The sequence below is a fragment of the Vulpes lagopus genome, chromosome 5 (genome assembly GCF_018345385.1).
Source record: "Vulpes lagopus strain Blue_001 chromosome 5, ASM1834538v1, whole genome shotgun sequence".
Taxonomy (NCBI): domain Eukaryota; kingdom Metazoa; phylum Chordata; class Mammalia; order Carnivora; family Canidae; genus Vulpes; species Vulpes lagopus.
Window position 1 is genome coordinate 26,789,897 of NC_054828.1, and position 18,026 is coordinate 26,807,922.

Here is an 18,026-nt window from a genome sequence, read left to right on the forward strand (position 1 = left end):
TGAGCCATTTTCTGCCTCTCTTCACTGCCCACACAAAATAGAAATAATCATCATCATTAATTATGCAAATGTTTTGGTAAAATTCAAAGTCTGCAATCTCTGAAATACATGATCTTGCAGTATGTAATTATAATTCAGGTTATATATGACCTTACTTTTTGTTCTCTGCTCAAGAGTCAGAGTCCATAGTCATCGTCTGAACTTGAGATGCCTGGTATGCATCAAGTAATAAAATGAGCTATTTTCCAAGAGTTTCAACCAGCAGACTCACAGAAATACCTACTTTTTCTTTTAAGAATGAACTTAGTGCAGGGTGCCTGGGATAGCTCAGTGGTTTAAGTGTCCAACTCTTAATTCCAGCTCAGATCTTGATATCAAGGTCATGAGTTCAAGGCCTGTGTTGGTCTTCATGCTGATTGTGGAGCCTACTATAAAAAAATTAAAAAGAATGAACTTAATGCTAAAAACTATCTCAATTACTATTCTTGCCTATTTGATCATGAGTGAGTGTTTACTTCTCTAGTACAGGACACCTACAAAATGTCAAAATCTGCAGGCAGTTAGAGAAGTCAGCTACACGGATTCAAAGTACTTTTCATGTATCAAAGCTAACACTAACTTATGTTCAAATATAAACTCTAAATTAATTAGAAAAGATGGAAAACATACCAATCCATTTGGAGGATTTAACTGTGGTTATCTTCTTAATAACACTATCCAAATTATTTATTTATGAGGATTATACTTTAGTCCATCATTTCAGGAACAATATTTCATCTTAATACACTGTTTCCAAAACCTGACTCTCAGGTTCAGAGTTGAGCTTGTTCTTTTTCTTCATATGAATAGCTCATCATTACCAGCATTAGCATGAAAAGCATCTGTATGTGACTCAGTCTGCTTAATAGAGCAGGAATCCCTTTCCTTCCCTATTTTCCCAACCAGCCCCTACCCAGCAGTCTGGCTGGTTTTATCATGTTTCAGTGGAATTCCTTTTGAAAACATCACATGGATTTGAAAATGCTACAAGTCATAAAGGACATCTCCTGTCCCATGACAAATATATTCATGGAGCAAAACTCTAGTAAAATACATTAAACTATATAATAGAATTTAATTCCATTTCACTAGATTTTTGTCCCATGCACTAAAATTATAAAGGAGTTTCACTGGATTTTATTTGCTGCTACCTATTCTTTTACATTCCTACCATCTCCATCAATTCATTCTTTTGTAACTCTCCCTTATATTTCATGCTAAAAGAGAATTTTGCAAGTAAGAAGGATGTGAATTCCCAAAACAAAATTTAACATTTCACTTTAGTGCAAATAAAATCATGATCAATTGCTATTTACCTAAACGGTAACTAAATTCAAAATACTATGTAGTACTGGCTTTCCACCATTGCAGGTTAAGTGGAAATCTGTAGTAATCTTTCCATCTACCAATGTGAGACCGACAACAGTTGTTCAAGAGAGTTTTCCATGGTAGGATGGTTGCCAGCATCATCTATAGAAAGGTGATGAGAGTAAAGATATACACAAAGGGAAGTAGGTTAGATTAAAAGTCAGTCATATAATAAAATCTCAATATATGAACTAACATCATAAACCTCATGGAGAAAACATAGAATTAAATGTATGATTTGGATTTGGCAGTAGATTCTCAGATATGATGCCAAAAGCATGAGCCATAGAAGAAAAATAAGTTGGACTTCATTAAAATTTAAAAAATTTTGTGGATCAATGGATATTATCAATAAAGTGAAAAGACAGCTGACAGAATGGGAGGAAATATTTACAAATCATGTCTGATAAGAGTCTAAGATCCAGAATATATGAAGAACTATTTCAACAACAAAAAGGCCAACAACCTACTTTAAAATGGGCCAAGTTCTTAAATAGATATTTCCCCAAAGAACGTATACAAGTGCCCAAAAAAGCATACTCATCATCATTAGCTGTTAGGGAAATACAAATCGAAACCATATACACACTAAGATGGCTATCCTAAAATTTCTCAAAATTAAAAGAAAATAACAGGTGTTGGTAAGGATGTGGAGAAATTGAAACCTGCATACATGGCTGGTAAAAATGCAGTGATGCAGTCACTATGAAAAATAGTTTGACAGGGATGCCTGGGAAGCTCAGTGGTTGAGCGTCTGCCTTGGGCTCAGAGCATGATCCCAGAGTTCCAGGATCAAGTACCACATCAGGCTGTCTGGATGGAGCCTTCTTCTCCCTCTGCCTATGTCTCTGCCTCTCTCTGTGTGTCTCTCATGAATAAATAAATAAAATGTTAAAAAAAATAGTTTGACAGTTCCTCAAAAAGTTCCATATAGAATTACCTTATGACTCCACAATTCCATTTGTGGGTATATACCCCAAAAAAGTTTGAAAATAGAGACTGAAACAAATACATATATGTGTGGGTTCATAATAGCACTATTCACAATAGCCAAAAGGTAGAAAACAGCTGAAATATCCATTAATGGATATTCCATTATGTTGTGTATACACACAATGAAATATTATTTGGCCTTAAAGAGGACTGAAACACTGATACATGCTATGACATGGGTGAACCTTTGAAACATTATGCTAAGTGAAAGAAGCCAGACACAAAATGTCACATGTATTATGATTCCACTCCCTAAATATCCAGAATAAATAAATTCATAAAACAGGATGCAGAGTGGTGATTATCAGGGATTGAGAGGAGTGAGTAATGAGGAGACACTGCCTAAAGGGTAAGAAGTTTTATTTTGGAATGTTGGAAATATTTGCAACCAGATAGAGATAGTGATTATACATTAGGAGTGTACTAAGTGCCATTGAGTTGTTAACTTAAAACATTTTTTAAGATTTACTTATTCATTTTTATTTTAGAAAGAGAGAGAGTACAGGGGTGGGGAAGGACAGAGGCAGAGGGAGAAAGAATGCCAAGCTGAACACGGAGCCTGATGCAGGACTCGATCTCACAATACTGAGATCACGACCTGAACTGAAACCAAGAGTTGGACACCCTAACCGACTGAGTCACCCAAGCACCCCTGAATTGTTCACTTTAAAGTGGTTAATTTTATGTTATGTGAATTTCACCTCAATAAATAAAAAGTCTACAGTACAAAAGTGAAGTGATTGTGAGCTAGCTACATTTCAGAACTGCTTAGTAAGCACATTTCTCATTACAGTATCTGGTAGAGACCACAATTAGTGAATAGGATCTGAATGACTGATAGTGTCTCATATTCAACTTAGATTTTGAAAGTCAAAATAAGAAAATTAATTAATATTTCTTGTTCTTTTAGGACTCTCAGCTTGTTTCCTCCGGACACAATAATCCAAGTAAGAAAGACTTCTCTCTATAGCTTTGTATGCGGAGGGTGGGAGATAGAGGGGGTGAGGAGGGGACAATGCATGCAATAGACTGTAGGTTGAGAAGAATTTCACTAAGAAACAAAATCAGGTGGTGAAAAAGAGGGCCATTTGTTCAAGTACTGCCCAAATGGATAAGATTCATGGTGATCCAGAGTTCTCCTCTAGCTTTATTCAAAGGGAGGGAGAACCGAAATATAAAATGGTGAATTTCAAAGCAATCCTAGGAGGAAGGAACATTATACTTTATTACAATTGGTCTCTGGTATACATGGACAGGAAAAAAAATTGTAAAGGCAATCAGTGAGTTATTTAATTTGAAAGAAAATGAGTGGGCCAAGAGAACCAATTAGAAGACTTCAAGGTAAATGACCTTAGAATCCACGAAGAAACCATGCCCTCTTCCAGAGATAGACAGGCTACAGTGTCTGGGAAGGAATTTTCTTATTGAAACCAGTAACTAATGAAACACGTGGGCTTCATTGTCAAAGATAGAATGTTATCATTCCATGAAGTAGTGTTATAATTCTCTTCTTTGGCACTAGTGATTGCTGTTAATATCTTCTTGAGCATTAAAAATGCATATGCTACCCCATTCATGTCATGAAAGCACACTCACAAAGACTGGGCATTGTTAGTCTCATGCCCAGCCAGTCAGCTGAGAGCACCCCTTGCCAATTACAAAGCCACGTTTGAACATGAAAATCACTCTGAGCTAGTAAATGTGTCTTTGGGAACTGAGGCTCACCCACTGAGCATCTGTGAGGCAGAAGGCTTGAGGAGAAAAGACTTTGGGACAAATGTGTTAAAAAGCCCCAGACTTTTAATGCACAGCTAGAGAAAAGTCAGGGTAGGGGGATGGTAACATCATGATGCATAGGCAATATCACTTAATTATTCCACCCTCTTTGGGGATTTGCTGTGAGCATTGGCACAGTGAAGAAGTGAAAGACCAAGGGACTTGACATCTAAAGAAAATGATAAATTCAATGGTAAGAAAACGACTTAAAAGAAATGCCTGATTAAATCCATGAGGTGTGCAGTATTAGCATCATATGCTTTATGATCATACTAAAGAACATACTAAAAAACTGGAACATACTGAAGAGTTGCCATTCCTTTCCTATTTCTTTCCATTTGAATTTAAACAGTTCAGGGTAAAGGGAGAATATAATCAATGTACATCCATTGTACTTGCTTGAGCTTTGAGTTTTTGACATAAAGAACAAAGGAGTCTCTTCTTTGTTCCAGTGCCTTGACATGTAATTTCACTTAATCCTAACCATAGGCAATTAAGGTAGGCAGTACCATCCCCATTTTACACATGATAAAAATGAAATTTTTGAGCTTAATGACTAACCCAAGGTCACATGGTAAAACAAAAAATGAATCTACCCCTAAGACAACAGATTGTATCCCACTACCTTGTGACCCCTAGAAGGTTGCTTCTGTCATTTCACGTGAGTTTGAATTCTTGTCCGAAAACTGTATACTGTGATTTTTGTACATATCTAGTGTATTTTTATGGCATGTCACGCTTATACTGCAATTTAGATTATATAAAGCAGACCCCATCTTCTATGGAACGGGAGGTAGCAACTGCCTTCTGTGGCATACTTCCTAGCATTTTATTGTCTATGGAAATTTGTGATTGGCTTCCTCTTTTCTAGGGATAGAGAGGTGTTTTTTTTTTTCAGATAAAATTTCCCCCAAAAGCTGAGCACATCTATAAAAAGGTAATACTGCTATTTAAAAATCTGAGCTTTTTCTATAGATTATAGCACATTTGAAACTTTAGGAGAGCTGATGCCACCAGCATTTTCAGTACTATTTCTTGTATTTGGTTTCGAATAATTACAGTTTGGAATGTGTTTGAAAGTCTGATTCCAATAAATATGTAGAAAATAGAAAAAACTGAAATGCAGAGACACCAAACACAAAATGTGTATGTGTGGATTGATGGATTAACTGTCACTTTTGGTCAGTGCTTTTTTCTTTTTGAAATCAGAAAAAGTCTGTCATGTAGATAATAAAGGAAAAGAGTGTGTGAATTAAACAGAAATTCTTTACAATCCAAGTCTTTTTTTTTAAAAGATTTTATTTATTTATTTATTTGAAAGAGATAGAGCATGAACGGGTAGGGGGAGTGGCAGAAGGAGAGAGAGAGAAGCAGGCTCCTCACTGAGCAGGGAGCCCTACAACATGGAGCTTGATACCAGGACCCTGGTATCATGACCTGAGCTGGAGGCAGATGCTTAACTGACTGAGCAACCCAGGTGCCCTACAATCCAAGTCTTTAAAAGATGGATGCTTTAGTCAATTTGTTGAATTGCTGGTTAATTTAATATCACAAAATAGAAACTTACTAAACATTGTGAAACTTAAATATTAAAATATAGGGCGTATGTCTATGTTTTTTGAAAGCTATGAGAGTGTCCTGTTCAAGAGGAAGACTAAGCATAAGCACTTTTTCCCGTTTCTTTAGGATCCCCATTTAAATAACCAAAAGCTATATTAATGGAAATAAATCTATAATAGCACTGAGAATAAGAAAGGATGTCAACAGCAAATCAGAAATTCAGTTGAGTTTCTGGAAAACAGAAGCAGAAAGGACCATACTGTTTGATAATCCTGACAGGAAAGATCATGGCCCAGAAAAAGAAAAAAAGGAAAAGAAAGAAACAAATAGGAATAAGTTCTAGTAATGGTGGGAACTATCCTAGGGTGTTCCAAGAGATACTTCATATTTCCACTCAATCCCAAGAAAGAGTATATAGGAATGGATTATGGACAATGATAGGTACACCTGGACCATTTTTCCCTGATTACCTCCACCCCCATCCTAAGTGGTTCTTATAGAGAGCATTCTGTCTTGTTTTTGTCCCCAAACAAACAAACAAACAAAAAGGTAATAGTTACTAAGAAAATGAACAGCTTACTAGAAGTTCCAGCTAGGAGGCTAATAACTAAGAGAGAAGCAGAGCAAATTCTGAGATAATACCAGACCTTAAAAATAGACATATATGGGTAGTAGAAGAAGAGTTACATTTTCTCAAGAAGAAAATAAAAATACTACACACTCAGAGTAAAATAGTTCCTACTTGTGTTGGGGTCAGGGCTCCCAGCTTACCTTGAGGCCTCTCTTCTGAACCCTCAGTGAAGCCTTCCAGTCACCATACCCTGTGCACTTACAGAGAGTGCTAAATCAGCCCTTCCTTACAAGGCAGAGGTGTGTTAGGAAAAGAGATCAATATTACTGATACAGGAAATTCACACCAATTACCCTTCATTAATCAACCCATTATCATTCAAAAATGTGAATGCATAACAGAGCACCAAAGAGAAGGAATGGCCCTGAGGGAATCAATCCATTAATTCAAAGAACAGAAGAAAATATTTCAAGTGGCATCAGTCTTCAGAGAAATTTGAAATTGTTTGTATTAAATATAAAGAGAACAGATTGGCATGAAAAAGAAGTAGTAGCAGAATAAATGAGCACTTGAGAATTTAAAATATGGTCAATAAAATTTAAAAATTTAATAGAAATGATGAGCAATAGCTGAAGTCTGGAATCTAAAATATAAGGTTGAAAACATTTTTTTCTGGGTATAAAGCAAAAGACAGATGGAAAATATGACAGGAAGGTAAGATACTTGGAAAATCAATCAGCATGGAAAGGTCAAAATCCAGCTAATAGGAATACCAGAAAAAGAAAATAAATGGAAAGGAATAAAAATAGAATTCTAAGGGAAATGAGCAACTCACTCTCAAAACCACTCATATACTAAATTTAAAAAAAAATAGGGGTGCCTGGCTGGCTCAGTCAGTGGAGCTTATGGCTCTTGATCTTGGGGTCATGAGTTCAGGCCCCACATTGGGTATAAGATTGTTTAAGTAAATAAACCTAAAGAGAAAACCAGTCACATGCAAGAAAAGGAGAGATCATCAACAAGAGCAATGAAAAACAGCAGAGAATTGGTCAGATTTGCAAGGACTCCAGAGATTGTAATTACCAAGCCCATCGCCTTGTGGGCTTTTGGCTAAGATCAAGTGGAATTACCAAGCAAATATAAAATAAGACTGCTTATCTTAATTCCCTGGAATAAAAGAAAGGATTGAAAATGTGGTAAAGAACAAGAAGCCTTGAAGAAGTACTAATCAGAACCTCTAGAAATGAAAAAATAATAGTAGGAAATAAGATTTCTTTGGTCAAGTTTAACAGCAGATGACTGGACATTACTGAAGAAAAAAATAATGAATTGGGAAATTGGACTTAAGAGTATAGCCTGGAGAGGGACACCTGGGTGGCTCAGTGGTTGAATATCTGCCTTTGGTTCAGGTCACGACGCCAGGGTCCTGGGATTGAGTCCCACATCAGTCTCCCTGTGGGGAGCCTGCTTCTCATTCTGCCTATGTCTCTGCCTCTCTTTTTGTCTCTCATGAATAAATAAATAAAATCTTTAAAAAATATATGGGGGATAAAGTGAGAAGGTCTAACAGTTGCAGAAGGAAATAGGGAACAGAGAAAAAATTAAAGGAGAAAGTGGCTGAGAATTTTCCAGGATTGAAAGACACTACCCCACAGACTGAAGGAACTCAATGAATACTAAGCAGATAAATAAAAAAGAGGTCCCCCACACTAGACACATTATAGTTAAACTGCAAGTCACAAAGATAAAAGTTCTTAAAATAACCTTTAATACCTTCAGAGAAGCAACAATTAGAATTCCAGTTGAATTCTCAATAGCAGCAGTGGGATCCAGCAGATGGCAAATTTATAACTTCACTTTTGTATATGTGGAAATTGACAGGCTGATTCTCAAATTTATTTGATAGAACAAAGGGCCAGGAGTAGCTCAGACACTCCTAGAGAAGAAAAAGGTTGGAACCTTGCCTTTCCAGTACTTAAAATAAATACATATTTGTAGCTAAGTAATGAAGATAGTAATAGACAAATTGAGCAATGAAACAGAAGACCCAGGAATAGACCCACAGATGTATGAAAACTAGATTTATTACAGAGCTGATAATGTAGACCAATGGAAAAAGAATGGGCTTCTTAATAAATAGTACCAGAATAATTGGTTATCAATAGGGAGAAAAATGAAATTAATTCCTACCCTACAGCATATTCAAAAACTATTCCTCATATTTTTATTTTTTTAAGATTTATTTATTTATTTGAGAGAGAGAGAGAGGAGGGGCAGAAAGAGAGGGAGAGGGGGAGAATCTCAAGCAGGCTCCCTACTGAGCGTGGAGCCTGACACAGGGCTCAATCTCATGACCCTGAGATCATGATCTGAGCCAAAATCAAGAGTCAGATGCTCCACTGACTGAGCCACCCAGGTGCCCCTCTTCCTTGTATTTTTAAGAGACCTAAATGTTGATACAAAAATTATGTACTTTCAAAAGATAATATAGAACATCTTTTTGGTGTATTTCTTAAAACAAAAAGTAAGGGAAAATATTGATCAATTCACGTACATCAATTTTGAGAACTGATAGTCATCCAAAGATTCCAGAAAAAAAAGTAGAAAGACTCATTCACACTGGAAACAGTTATTCCCTGGAGTATGTGTACATGTATAAAAAAGGACAGAAGACTTGTATCAAGAACACAAAATGCTTCTATGAATTAAAAAAAAAGAAATAATACTATAATTTTTTTTAAGAATTGACAGGGAGTGTCAACAAAGGGCAAGCATAAAATATCCACTTCACTGGTACTCAGAAATGCAAACACCATAATGAAATTGTGCTCTATGTTATTAAGTTGGAAAAAATGTTTAAAGTTTAACCAAAAGCTAATTTGGAAATCAGTTTAGGATTCTCTAGCAACATTGAGAATATGTAAGCCCCATGTCCCAGAACTCCTCCAAGATATACACAAGGAAGGATGTTCATGAATGTTTTTAATGACATCATTCATAATGGGAAAAAAAAAAACTATGAATGTCCATCAAGAATCAAATGAATAAGAAAATCATAGTGGATTTTTATAAGGAGATGCTGCATGACAATGAGGATGAGTGAACCAATGCTATAGCACATCATGATGGCTGAATCTAAAACCCATAACACTGAGTGACAGAAGTAAGTCTCAGAAGAATGCATTTAGGGGTGTGCGGATGGCTCATTCGGTTAAGGGTCTGCCTTCGGCGCAGGTGGTGATCTCAGGGTTCTGGGATCAAGCCCTGAGCTGGTCTCCCTGCTCAGCCAGGAGTCTGCTTCTCCCTCTCCCTCTCCCTCTGCCCCTTCCTCCTGCTCGTGTACTGTCTCTCACTTTCTCTCAAATAAATAAATAGATTTTTCAAAAAAGAAGAATCCATACAATGTGATTCCACTTATATAAATTTTACAATCAGGGAAAACTAAAGAATATTTTATCTACTAACAAATAAATGGGTAATAGAAACCATCAAGAAAAGAAAGGGAATGATTAACACAAAATTCCATTTCTTGATAGCCATGGGGATGGCAGAAAGAGGATGTAAGCCCAGGAGGCTTCTGGGTTACTTCATGGCAATACCCATTTCCTGGCCTGAAAGGTGTTTCCACAGTTAACTCATTTTAACTTTTTAAAACTGTATATGTACACTTTCATATATGAATACATTTTATGTGCCTTAAATGCATGCTCTCTTTAACATTTTTTTTAAGATTTTATTTATTTGAGAGAGCACCCAAGAGAGAGCAGGGCAAGGGGCAGAAGGAAAAGGAGAAGCAGACTCCCTGCTGAGCAGGAGCCTGATGCTGGTGGTAGCCACACAGGCATCCCTCTGTTTAACATTTTTTTAGGAAAAGCATAGTCTTTCATTGAGACAGGTTAACATGTGGTGTGATGAAGTATAAGAATGGGAATACAGTTGATCTAAATGCCAGTAACACTTGCCTTCATTCAACATTAGTGGCATTCCCTTCTGTACACATCCAGTCTTACTATTTTGTTCTTTAGTGCCTAGTATTTAATCGTTACAATACTGTAAATCCTATTATTGGTTTGTAATTTTTCTAATGGGCCTACAGGCAATTCCAAAATTTAAATTATTAATTGGATTAATATTAATGAGGGTGACTCATTAATAATTACTGAACAGAATATAAATATTTTAAATCTTGGCTATGTAGAAGGAAAGGTATAGCCAGGCAGAGTTGTGTGCAGTGGAGGAAGGGAAAAATAGATGAGTGAATTTTCTCATACCACATAAAGGAAAAGATACTGTCAGCAGTTGATTAATCAAGAAATAGAAGGTTAAATTTAAAGTTATAAATACCCTCTAGAGGCACTAAAAGTAATAATAGAACTAGTAAGAATTGTAATCAGAGGTGGTAGTATCTTTAGTACCTTCTCTCTCGCCTTTCATATCAGCAATCATTACATTATACATCTAGAAACGATATCACTTAGCATAGTGGTTAAAGGGCTAACAGAACTAAAAAGCAAGCCAAGTCATTACCGTGAACATGGATTACTATTGTTATAAAGGAAAGTCATAGTATCCATAGGTGGGTTTTGATTCCTTTTCCAACAGTCCTTAGTTCACCTCGTAGCTCTGCTGATGGAGAATGGCAACTCCAACAGCGCAGTCATGTTACGTGTTTAAAGAGCATGAATTAGGTATTGTTTATCTTTATGCTTACCAGAGTGCTCAATGTATAAGTCCTCAGTGCATTTATTGGATTAAAAATGTCACTACTGTAATTTTTTTAAGTGGCATGTTGGGGCCATCAAGCTGTTTTATACCTCAAACCATATATTCATCTCAGTGGTGAGTGCCTCTTTCTCCTCTTCTCTCACGGTAGCAGGGAATCTGTATTCATGACAGGTAATGAGACAGAAGACGTGTACTGAGCATGTAGTATATGTTAGGTACTATGGAAGGCTCAAGTAGATGAATACGGAGCATCAAATTGATATTACGCATGTAATATATATAATATATATTAATAATAATATACATATTATTAAATATCTAGTATTTTTTCAGAAGTGAGACTGTTTATACATATTATACATAATAATAATATATATATATACACACCTGTGCATTTACATGTGTGTGTAGATACATATATCCTATGGCTCATTTTTTTTCCCCTCTCTTCCTCTTTGTAACTATATTTCCACATGCAAAATGACTGCACTGCTCCTGAGCCATTCTTTTATGTCCCATTTCTTAATGATCAGTGCAGGTTTCCTCAAAGGGATCAGTATGGTATCTATCATGAAAACAGCTGAAATAACCAGGGTGACCCCAAACAGTCTTCTTTGGTGGCTGCAGGGAAACCTCTCCTGAGCACCTGAGAATTTTTTTGTAGAGAATTTTCTAGTCTACATTTATTGTTTTCCCTTGGATCCTGATAAAGAGACCATGATTCTTAGTGGCTTGTGCACTTGAACATTTCATTTTTTTATATGAATTTTAATTTTTTTAAGATTTTGTTTATTTATTCATAGAGACACAGAGAGAAAGAGGCAGAGACACAGGCAGAGGGAGAAGCAGGCTCCCTACAGGAAGCCCGATGTGGGACTCAATCCCGGGTCTCCAGGATCACACCCCAGGCTGCAGGCGGCGCCAAACCGCTGTGCCACCGGGGCTGCCCCACTTGAACATTTCAAGTTAACTTCAGAAATTGCATCACCTAAAATTTCAAGGTGTTGGGGGAAATTTTTGCATTTTATTTTTTCTGAACAATGAACACAGCTTAATCCCTCTCTCCATTCTGAGCTTACTTTTACCCCAGAAAGTTAATTCATTACCAGCATTGAATCTGCTGAGGACACTCCCTCTCGGACCATCCATAAATGCCCTGTTTGGCCTCATTGTATCCTTCCTATTCTGTTTTCCCTGTTGCCACAACATAACTGCTGCTTAGAGCAGAGGTAATCAGCTGCAGCTTTGTCCCTGCACTGATCCAGCCCACAATTCCTGCAGCCCCCAGATCCCATGTGCAATAAGGCCTGGGCCCTCTCAACCTGCAGGTTGCTTGGCAGCATTGTTGGTCAAGGTAAAACATACTTATTCAGACATCCAAACAATTGTCTCTGTTTATATTATTGATTTCCTGGTTTTTTGACAGAATTTGTTTAGAAATGTTTACTATTGCCTGCTGCTACTAAACCTGCTGTTCTACATTCTTGATTATGATTGTATGTGGGGTTATTACTGGTGGCTCTAGCATTGGGAAAACAACCAATTGTTCCAAATTAAAGGAAAAAAGTATATCAATATGTTTGGGAAATTAAACCTCCATTTAGTTTTGTCTTTTGTAATGCAGGTGTTGCAGCTCTTATTTTGGGATTCTGGCACAAATAGTGGTTACTTAGCAGAAAAAATGATTAGGGAAAGTACTAAATTAGGTTAATTTCCAGCACTAAAGCCAGTTGATGAGGCCTAACATGTCTCCTACATAATAAGTGCACCATGGGCTGGCCTAGAAGACAAAAATGTAGTATAAAAGTATGAGCTTTAAAGCAAGTCTGTTAATTTGCTGCTTCTGCTTTCATTTCAATATGGTTTTATCTGTACTGGGGCTTCGTCTCATCAGTGTTTGTGATCAAGGCACTTAAATCAGTTTTGTGGCTTTTTAACAAAGTGACTATCTCTTGTGGTTTTTCTGGCACTGTGTAGACATACTAACCAGAGTTATATCTGAGATAGATGTGTGAACTATATATATAACTGTGCCTTCTTTGCTTCACAACTATTTAATTTCCTTTAAGAAAAAGAGAAGAAATTGTAAAGGTTACTCTGGAGTTCAGTTTGGATATCTTTGGGATATGTTCATCATATAATTTGATGATTACACTAGGTGAGCACAAGCTAATGTCAGCAGCTGACAAGGGGAGCTCATACAGTGCCATAGGCCTGAGGTTCTATGAGACATTCAGGCCTGACTTGAAAAAACAAAGCAAAGCAAGCTGCCACCATCAGGCCCATTTCTTACAACCCACCACCTTCCCTAGGGTTTACTCAACTATTAGCACCACACAACCATCAGAACCATAGCTAACCCACATGTGCAGTCTTGCCCCTTCTTCTTCTATCCCCTACCTGGCTCAGGGAAATAAAAAGAAGCCCCTTACAAAATGAGGATGCATGGTTCAAACCCTTAGTGGTTAAGGTTCTGAGAATTACATTATGTGTATTGTTGGAAGAATTTGCCCTTTAAAACTACAAAAAGTGAACTGGTTCCAGGCTCCCTTAATTAAAACCTATTAAGTCTTCAGTGACCACAGACCGCAGAAACATTTCTTAGCTAAGCTTTCAGATGGTCTGGAAGGATTTCTGGCTTATATCTTATTCTGCATTAAATCAGGGTCCCCAAAAGATGCTGGCAGGGCTCTCAATAGGGTATAAATCTTGGGGATCTTGTAAGCTGTGATGCAGCCTTAGTGTTCTGTCAAATTCTCTCTTCCAAGTTCTGATACAGCCTGCCCTGGTTTGGCTTGTGTTAGCAGAAGGGATCAAAGTTCAAAATGCCTTGCACGTAGAATGCTAATGGAGTTTATTTCCTTAAATTTTCTGTAAAATGAAGTGGAAGGAAACAGGTTCCATCTGTAAGATATTCATCTTTTGGCAAGGCCTCCACTCTGAACCTCTGGTTGTTTGCAAACAGCTTCCTTAGTACCTACTCACAGATCTGTGCCTGGGCAATTGTAATATATAGAAGAAATGACTTGCAAATCTGGTTCTCAGACAATAAAAAAGATGTTTTAAAAGCCTCCTGCTGCACATTTTGAAAGATTTTTAATAGAAGCATGGAAATATATTTAATCTCTCTTAAATCTTAAAGACCGTAACACTCACATGTTGGGTTTTTTTTTTTTTTCTGCTTCCTTTTTAAGAGAAAGGTGATGCTGAGCCAGAGAGTCCAGACAATGGCACATCGAATACATCGTAAGTCTCTTTCCTGTTTCTATCCAGATAATATGCCTGTAATATGAAGCAGTGCAAGTATCTTGTAAGAGGAATCATAATAATGGAAGGAAGCCTGTGGTTCTCTTTCTCATAATGATGTCTTTTTAAATGCTTTTGGGTGCAGATGAAATTTGAGGTCTTTCTTATGCTTTATCATAGTAAGAGTAATCTTCAAAATGCAAATACTCCTCCTTATGAAATAGAAATGTAGTAAAATTTCAGGGTGTATGTTGTCAGGGAGAAAGGAGGCAAACCTTTAGAATTTTGTTGGAGACTTTCGGCACTGTCATAAATAATCACAGGACTTTTCACACATCCTGAGATACTCTGTCCTACATAACTGTGAAGTACCAATGTGATTTTAAAAGCCTGCCATCTACAACCTCACCTCTGAATTATGCAAAAAGTATGATTATAAATATCTCTGGAATCCCAAGAATTTGTTATGTTTTTGAATTAACGAATGCAGCTTTAAAAACATAATAGAAAGAACTTAGGAAGCATGTGTTCCTCACTCTAGATTTTGTCTTTTTCCTCTCAGTATTCAAAGAATCCGAATGTGTTTTTAATGATTAATTTGATACCAGATTTTTCTACCAAAGTTTAAATTAAGTAATTCACAAGTTAACAAATTACTTTAGCTTCACAGGAATCAGTAACAGGTTGGCTCCTTAAGAATCTTTATGTTTATCCTCTAAGGGGTGAGATATGTTTTTGTATTATAAGACAGCTGTGTGAATTTATCTATGTGCTGGCCAGTGCTTATATTACTAAGCATCTGCAATGCTGTTTGTTAGAAATCACACTTTGTGATATATTATTGAATGTCTTATTTTGTCCAAGATCTATTTCTCAGTCTAGAAAGATCCTTAGGCTTGCATAGGAGGCTATGTATTTCATAAAGGATATAATTATATGTTTGCCTTTATTAAGATATTGCCCTAAAAGTTCTCAATAGTCCCACTGTCATGATTTCTGATGATATAATGAATGTGACTAGTCTTAAATGGTTAAAATAGTATTAATTTTTAAATTTTTGTGCTGCAAAATATAATGGAAGAAGGGTTTTAATGCCATCTGGAGGCATTCTAGAGAATTGAAAAGGGTAGAATCATTTAAAAATTTGGTTCTTTTGAGTAACATTTGAAACTGGATAAGAATCAATACAACTAGAATGTAAGCTATTTGGGAGTAAACTATATGTTTATGAATAATTTTATAAAAGTGCTAATTATTATAGAAACAATTTTTCAAATTCTCATTAACAAAATCATTTTTAAAACAGACAAAAGAATGTATAAAATATGTTGAAACACTGTTAGCATTCCACACTTAACTTTACAAATTTTAAAATTACATTCAATACATACTCCAATTTTGTTAATGCAGTTTGATGTGCCATTAGTTCTTCTTTTCTTTTTTTTTTTAAGATTTTATTTATTTATTCATGAGACACACAGAGAAAGAAAGGCAGAGACATAGACAAAGGGAGAAGCAGGCTCCTTGCAGGGAGCCCGATGCAGGCCTCAATCCCTGGACGACAGAATCACACCCTGTGCCAAAGGCAGATGTTCAACTGCTGAGCCACCCAGGCATCCCTAGTTCTTCTTTTCTTAAGCATTTATAAAAAGTCTATTCTCTGAAAGAATTTGTTTCCATATGTTAGTTTCTTATAAAAATAAATAGTTTGAGGAATTACTTTTAAACCCTCTGGAAATGTCAGAATGTTAAAAGCTTGAAGCATCATCTCACATTCATCATCTGCCTCATATCCTGCCTTTTGCACTAGATAAAGTCTTAGCTTGAAAGAATTTCTCTTTAAAAAGCAGAGAATTCTAGGGGCACTGGGGTGGCACAGTCAGTTAAGCATCTGACTCTTGGTTTCAGGTCGGGTTGTGATCTTGGGGTGATGGAATCAAGCCCCACATCAGGCTCCATGCTCAGCACAATCTAGCTTGGGACATTCTCCCCCTCTTTCTCTGCCCTTCCTCCCTGTTCTTCCTTTTTCTCTCTCTCTCTCTCTCTCTCTCAAATAAATAGATAAATCTTTTTTTTAAGTGGAAAATTCTGAACTTGAGCCCTCTAACGATCTTGTAATTAGGCAAGAGAAGGAGCATATTATGAACAAAGAGCAAGGACTTGGGAAGCCTGAGTTTTGTGTAGCATTTTATATGCTCTTTGCGGTATTTTTTTTTTCTTTCTTTGCGGTATTTTATTTGAGCTTTATTTAGGTACACAGTTAGGGTAGGGAATATCCTTATTTTATATACAAGGAAAATCAGAAAAGTCATTCGACTTAAGTGAAAAAATTAGGACACAGATCACATATTTATTTTGCTTTTCTGCCCATTTACCAAGCTGAGGGGTGAGTAGATATTAGGAGAGAAAGCAAGCCTTAAGTTAGAATCAAGTGGAAAAACTGTGATCAGATTATTTGCTAAGTGGTAAGTACATTAGTTTGCTAGGGCTGCCATAACAAAGTACCACAGACTGTGTGCCTTAAATAAGAGAAATTTATTGTCTTACAGTTCTGCAGGCTAGAAGTCTCAGAGCAGTCAGTAGGGTTGGTTTCTTCTGTGAAGGAAGGATCTGTTGTTCCAGGCTTTGTTCTTTGTTTTACAGATGGCCATATTCTCCCTATGTTTTTCCACATAATCTTCCTTCTGTGTGGGTCTGTGTCCAAATTTCCCCCTTTTATGAAAATACCAGTTATATTGAATTAGGGCCCACCCTCATGGCTTCATTCTTACCTTATTACCCCTATAAAGACCCTGTCTCCAAATAAGATTACATTCTGAGGTCCTGGAAGCCAGAATTTCAATATATGAATTCTGAGGGGAAATTATTCAACTCATAATATTAAGGTTCAGAAAAAAAAAGAAGTTCAGAAGCAACCAGAATGATTCAGAAGCCAAGTTGGGAGAAGAGAGAGTGTATAGATGCCAGAAGATGAAACAAGGTGAAAGAACCTAAGTAAAACGGACCAAAAATGATAAGCTCCATGGGAGCTGAAGGGGTGAAGAAGCAGAGTAAAGAAAAGTGTACATACACACAAAGAAAAGATAACATACACACAAAACATGAGGAAAGCTATCTTTTTCTTGCTCGTGGTTTAGTGGGAGAAACTCCGCTTCAGTAATGCTTACTCATGCATCTATCTGTATAATTCAATGACCCTGTGAGTCATTCAAAGCCATTATATGGATTTAAATTATAGTATATAATAGGGAGTCTCCAGACAGGGAACTCATTTACTGAAGAAGCATCTTTCCTCCCTGGCCTCTTTTAAAAGCAAGACATTAGCATTATTTAAAATGGCCAAGACATGGAAACAAACTAAGTGATTACTAATGGATAAACAGATAAAGAAAATGTGAGGCATGCACACATGCAGACACACACACACACACACACACACACACACACACATACAGAGGAATATTATTTGACCATAAAAAAAGAAGGAAATCCTGCCATTTTCAACAAGGTTGGAACTTGAGGGCATTATGCTAAGTGAAATAAGTCAGACAGAGAAAGACAAATGCCATATAATCTCACACAGATGTAGAATCTTAACAAGCAAACAAACAGACTGATGGTTTCCAGAGGCAGGGGTAGGGGAGTGAGGTAAGGGATGGGCAAAATGAGGGAAAGTTGTCAAAGGTACAAATCTCCAGTTGTAAAAATAAATAAGTCCTGGGGATGTAATGAACAACATCGTGACTAT

General features: G+C 36.7%; 1 protein-coding gene across 4 annotated transcripts in view; it reads left to right on the forward strand.

The window, feature by feature from the left end:
- Positions 1-18,026, forward strand: part of AFF3 (AF4/FMR2 family member 3) — a 564,761-nt gene that overhangs the window by 380,194 nt on the left and 166,541 nt on the right. For all 4 annotated transcript variants that reach the window (XM_041757150.1, XM_041757149.1, XM_041757151.1 and 1 more), the window contains exons 9-10: positions 3,311-3,347; positions 14,227-14,278. In XM_041757150.1, coding sequence (XP_041613084.1) covers positions 3,311-3,347; positions 14,227-14,278 — 89 coding nt within the window. The remainder of the gene's footprint in view (positions 1-3,310; positions 3,348-14,226; positions 14,279-18,026) is intronic.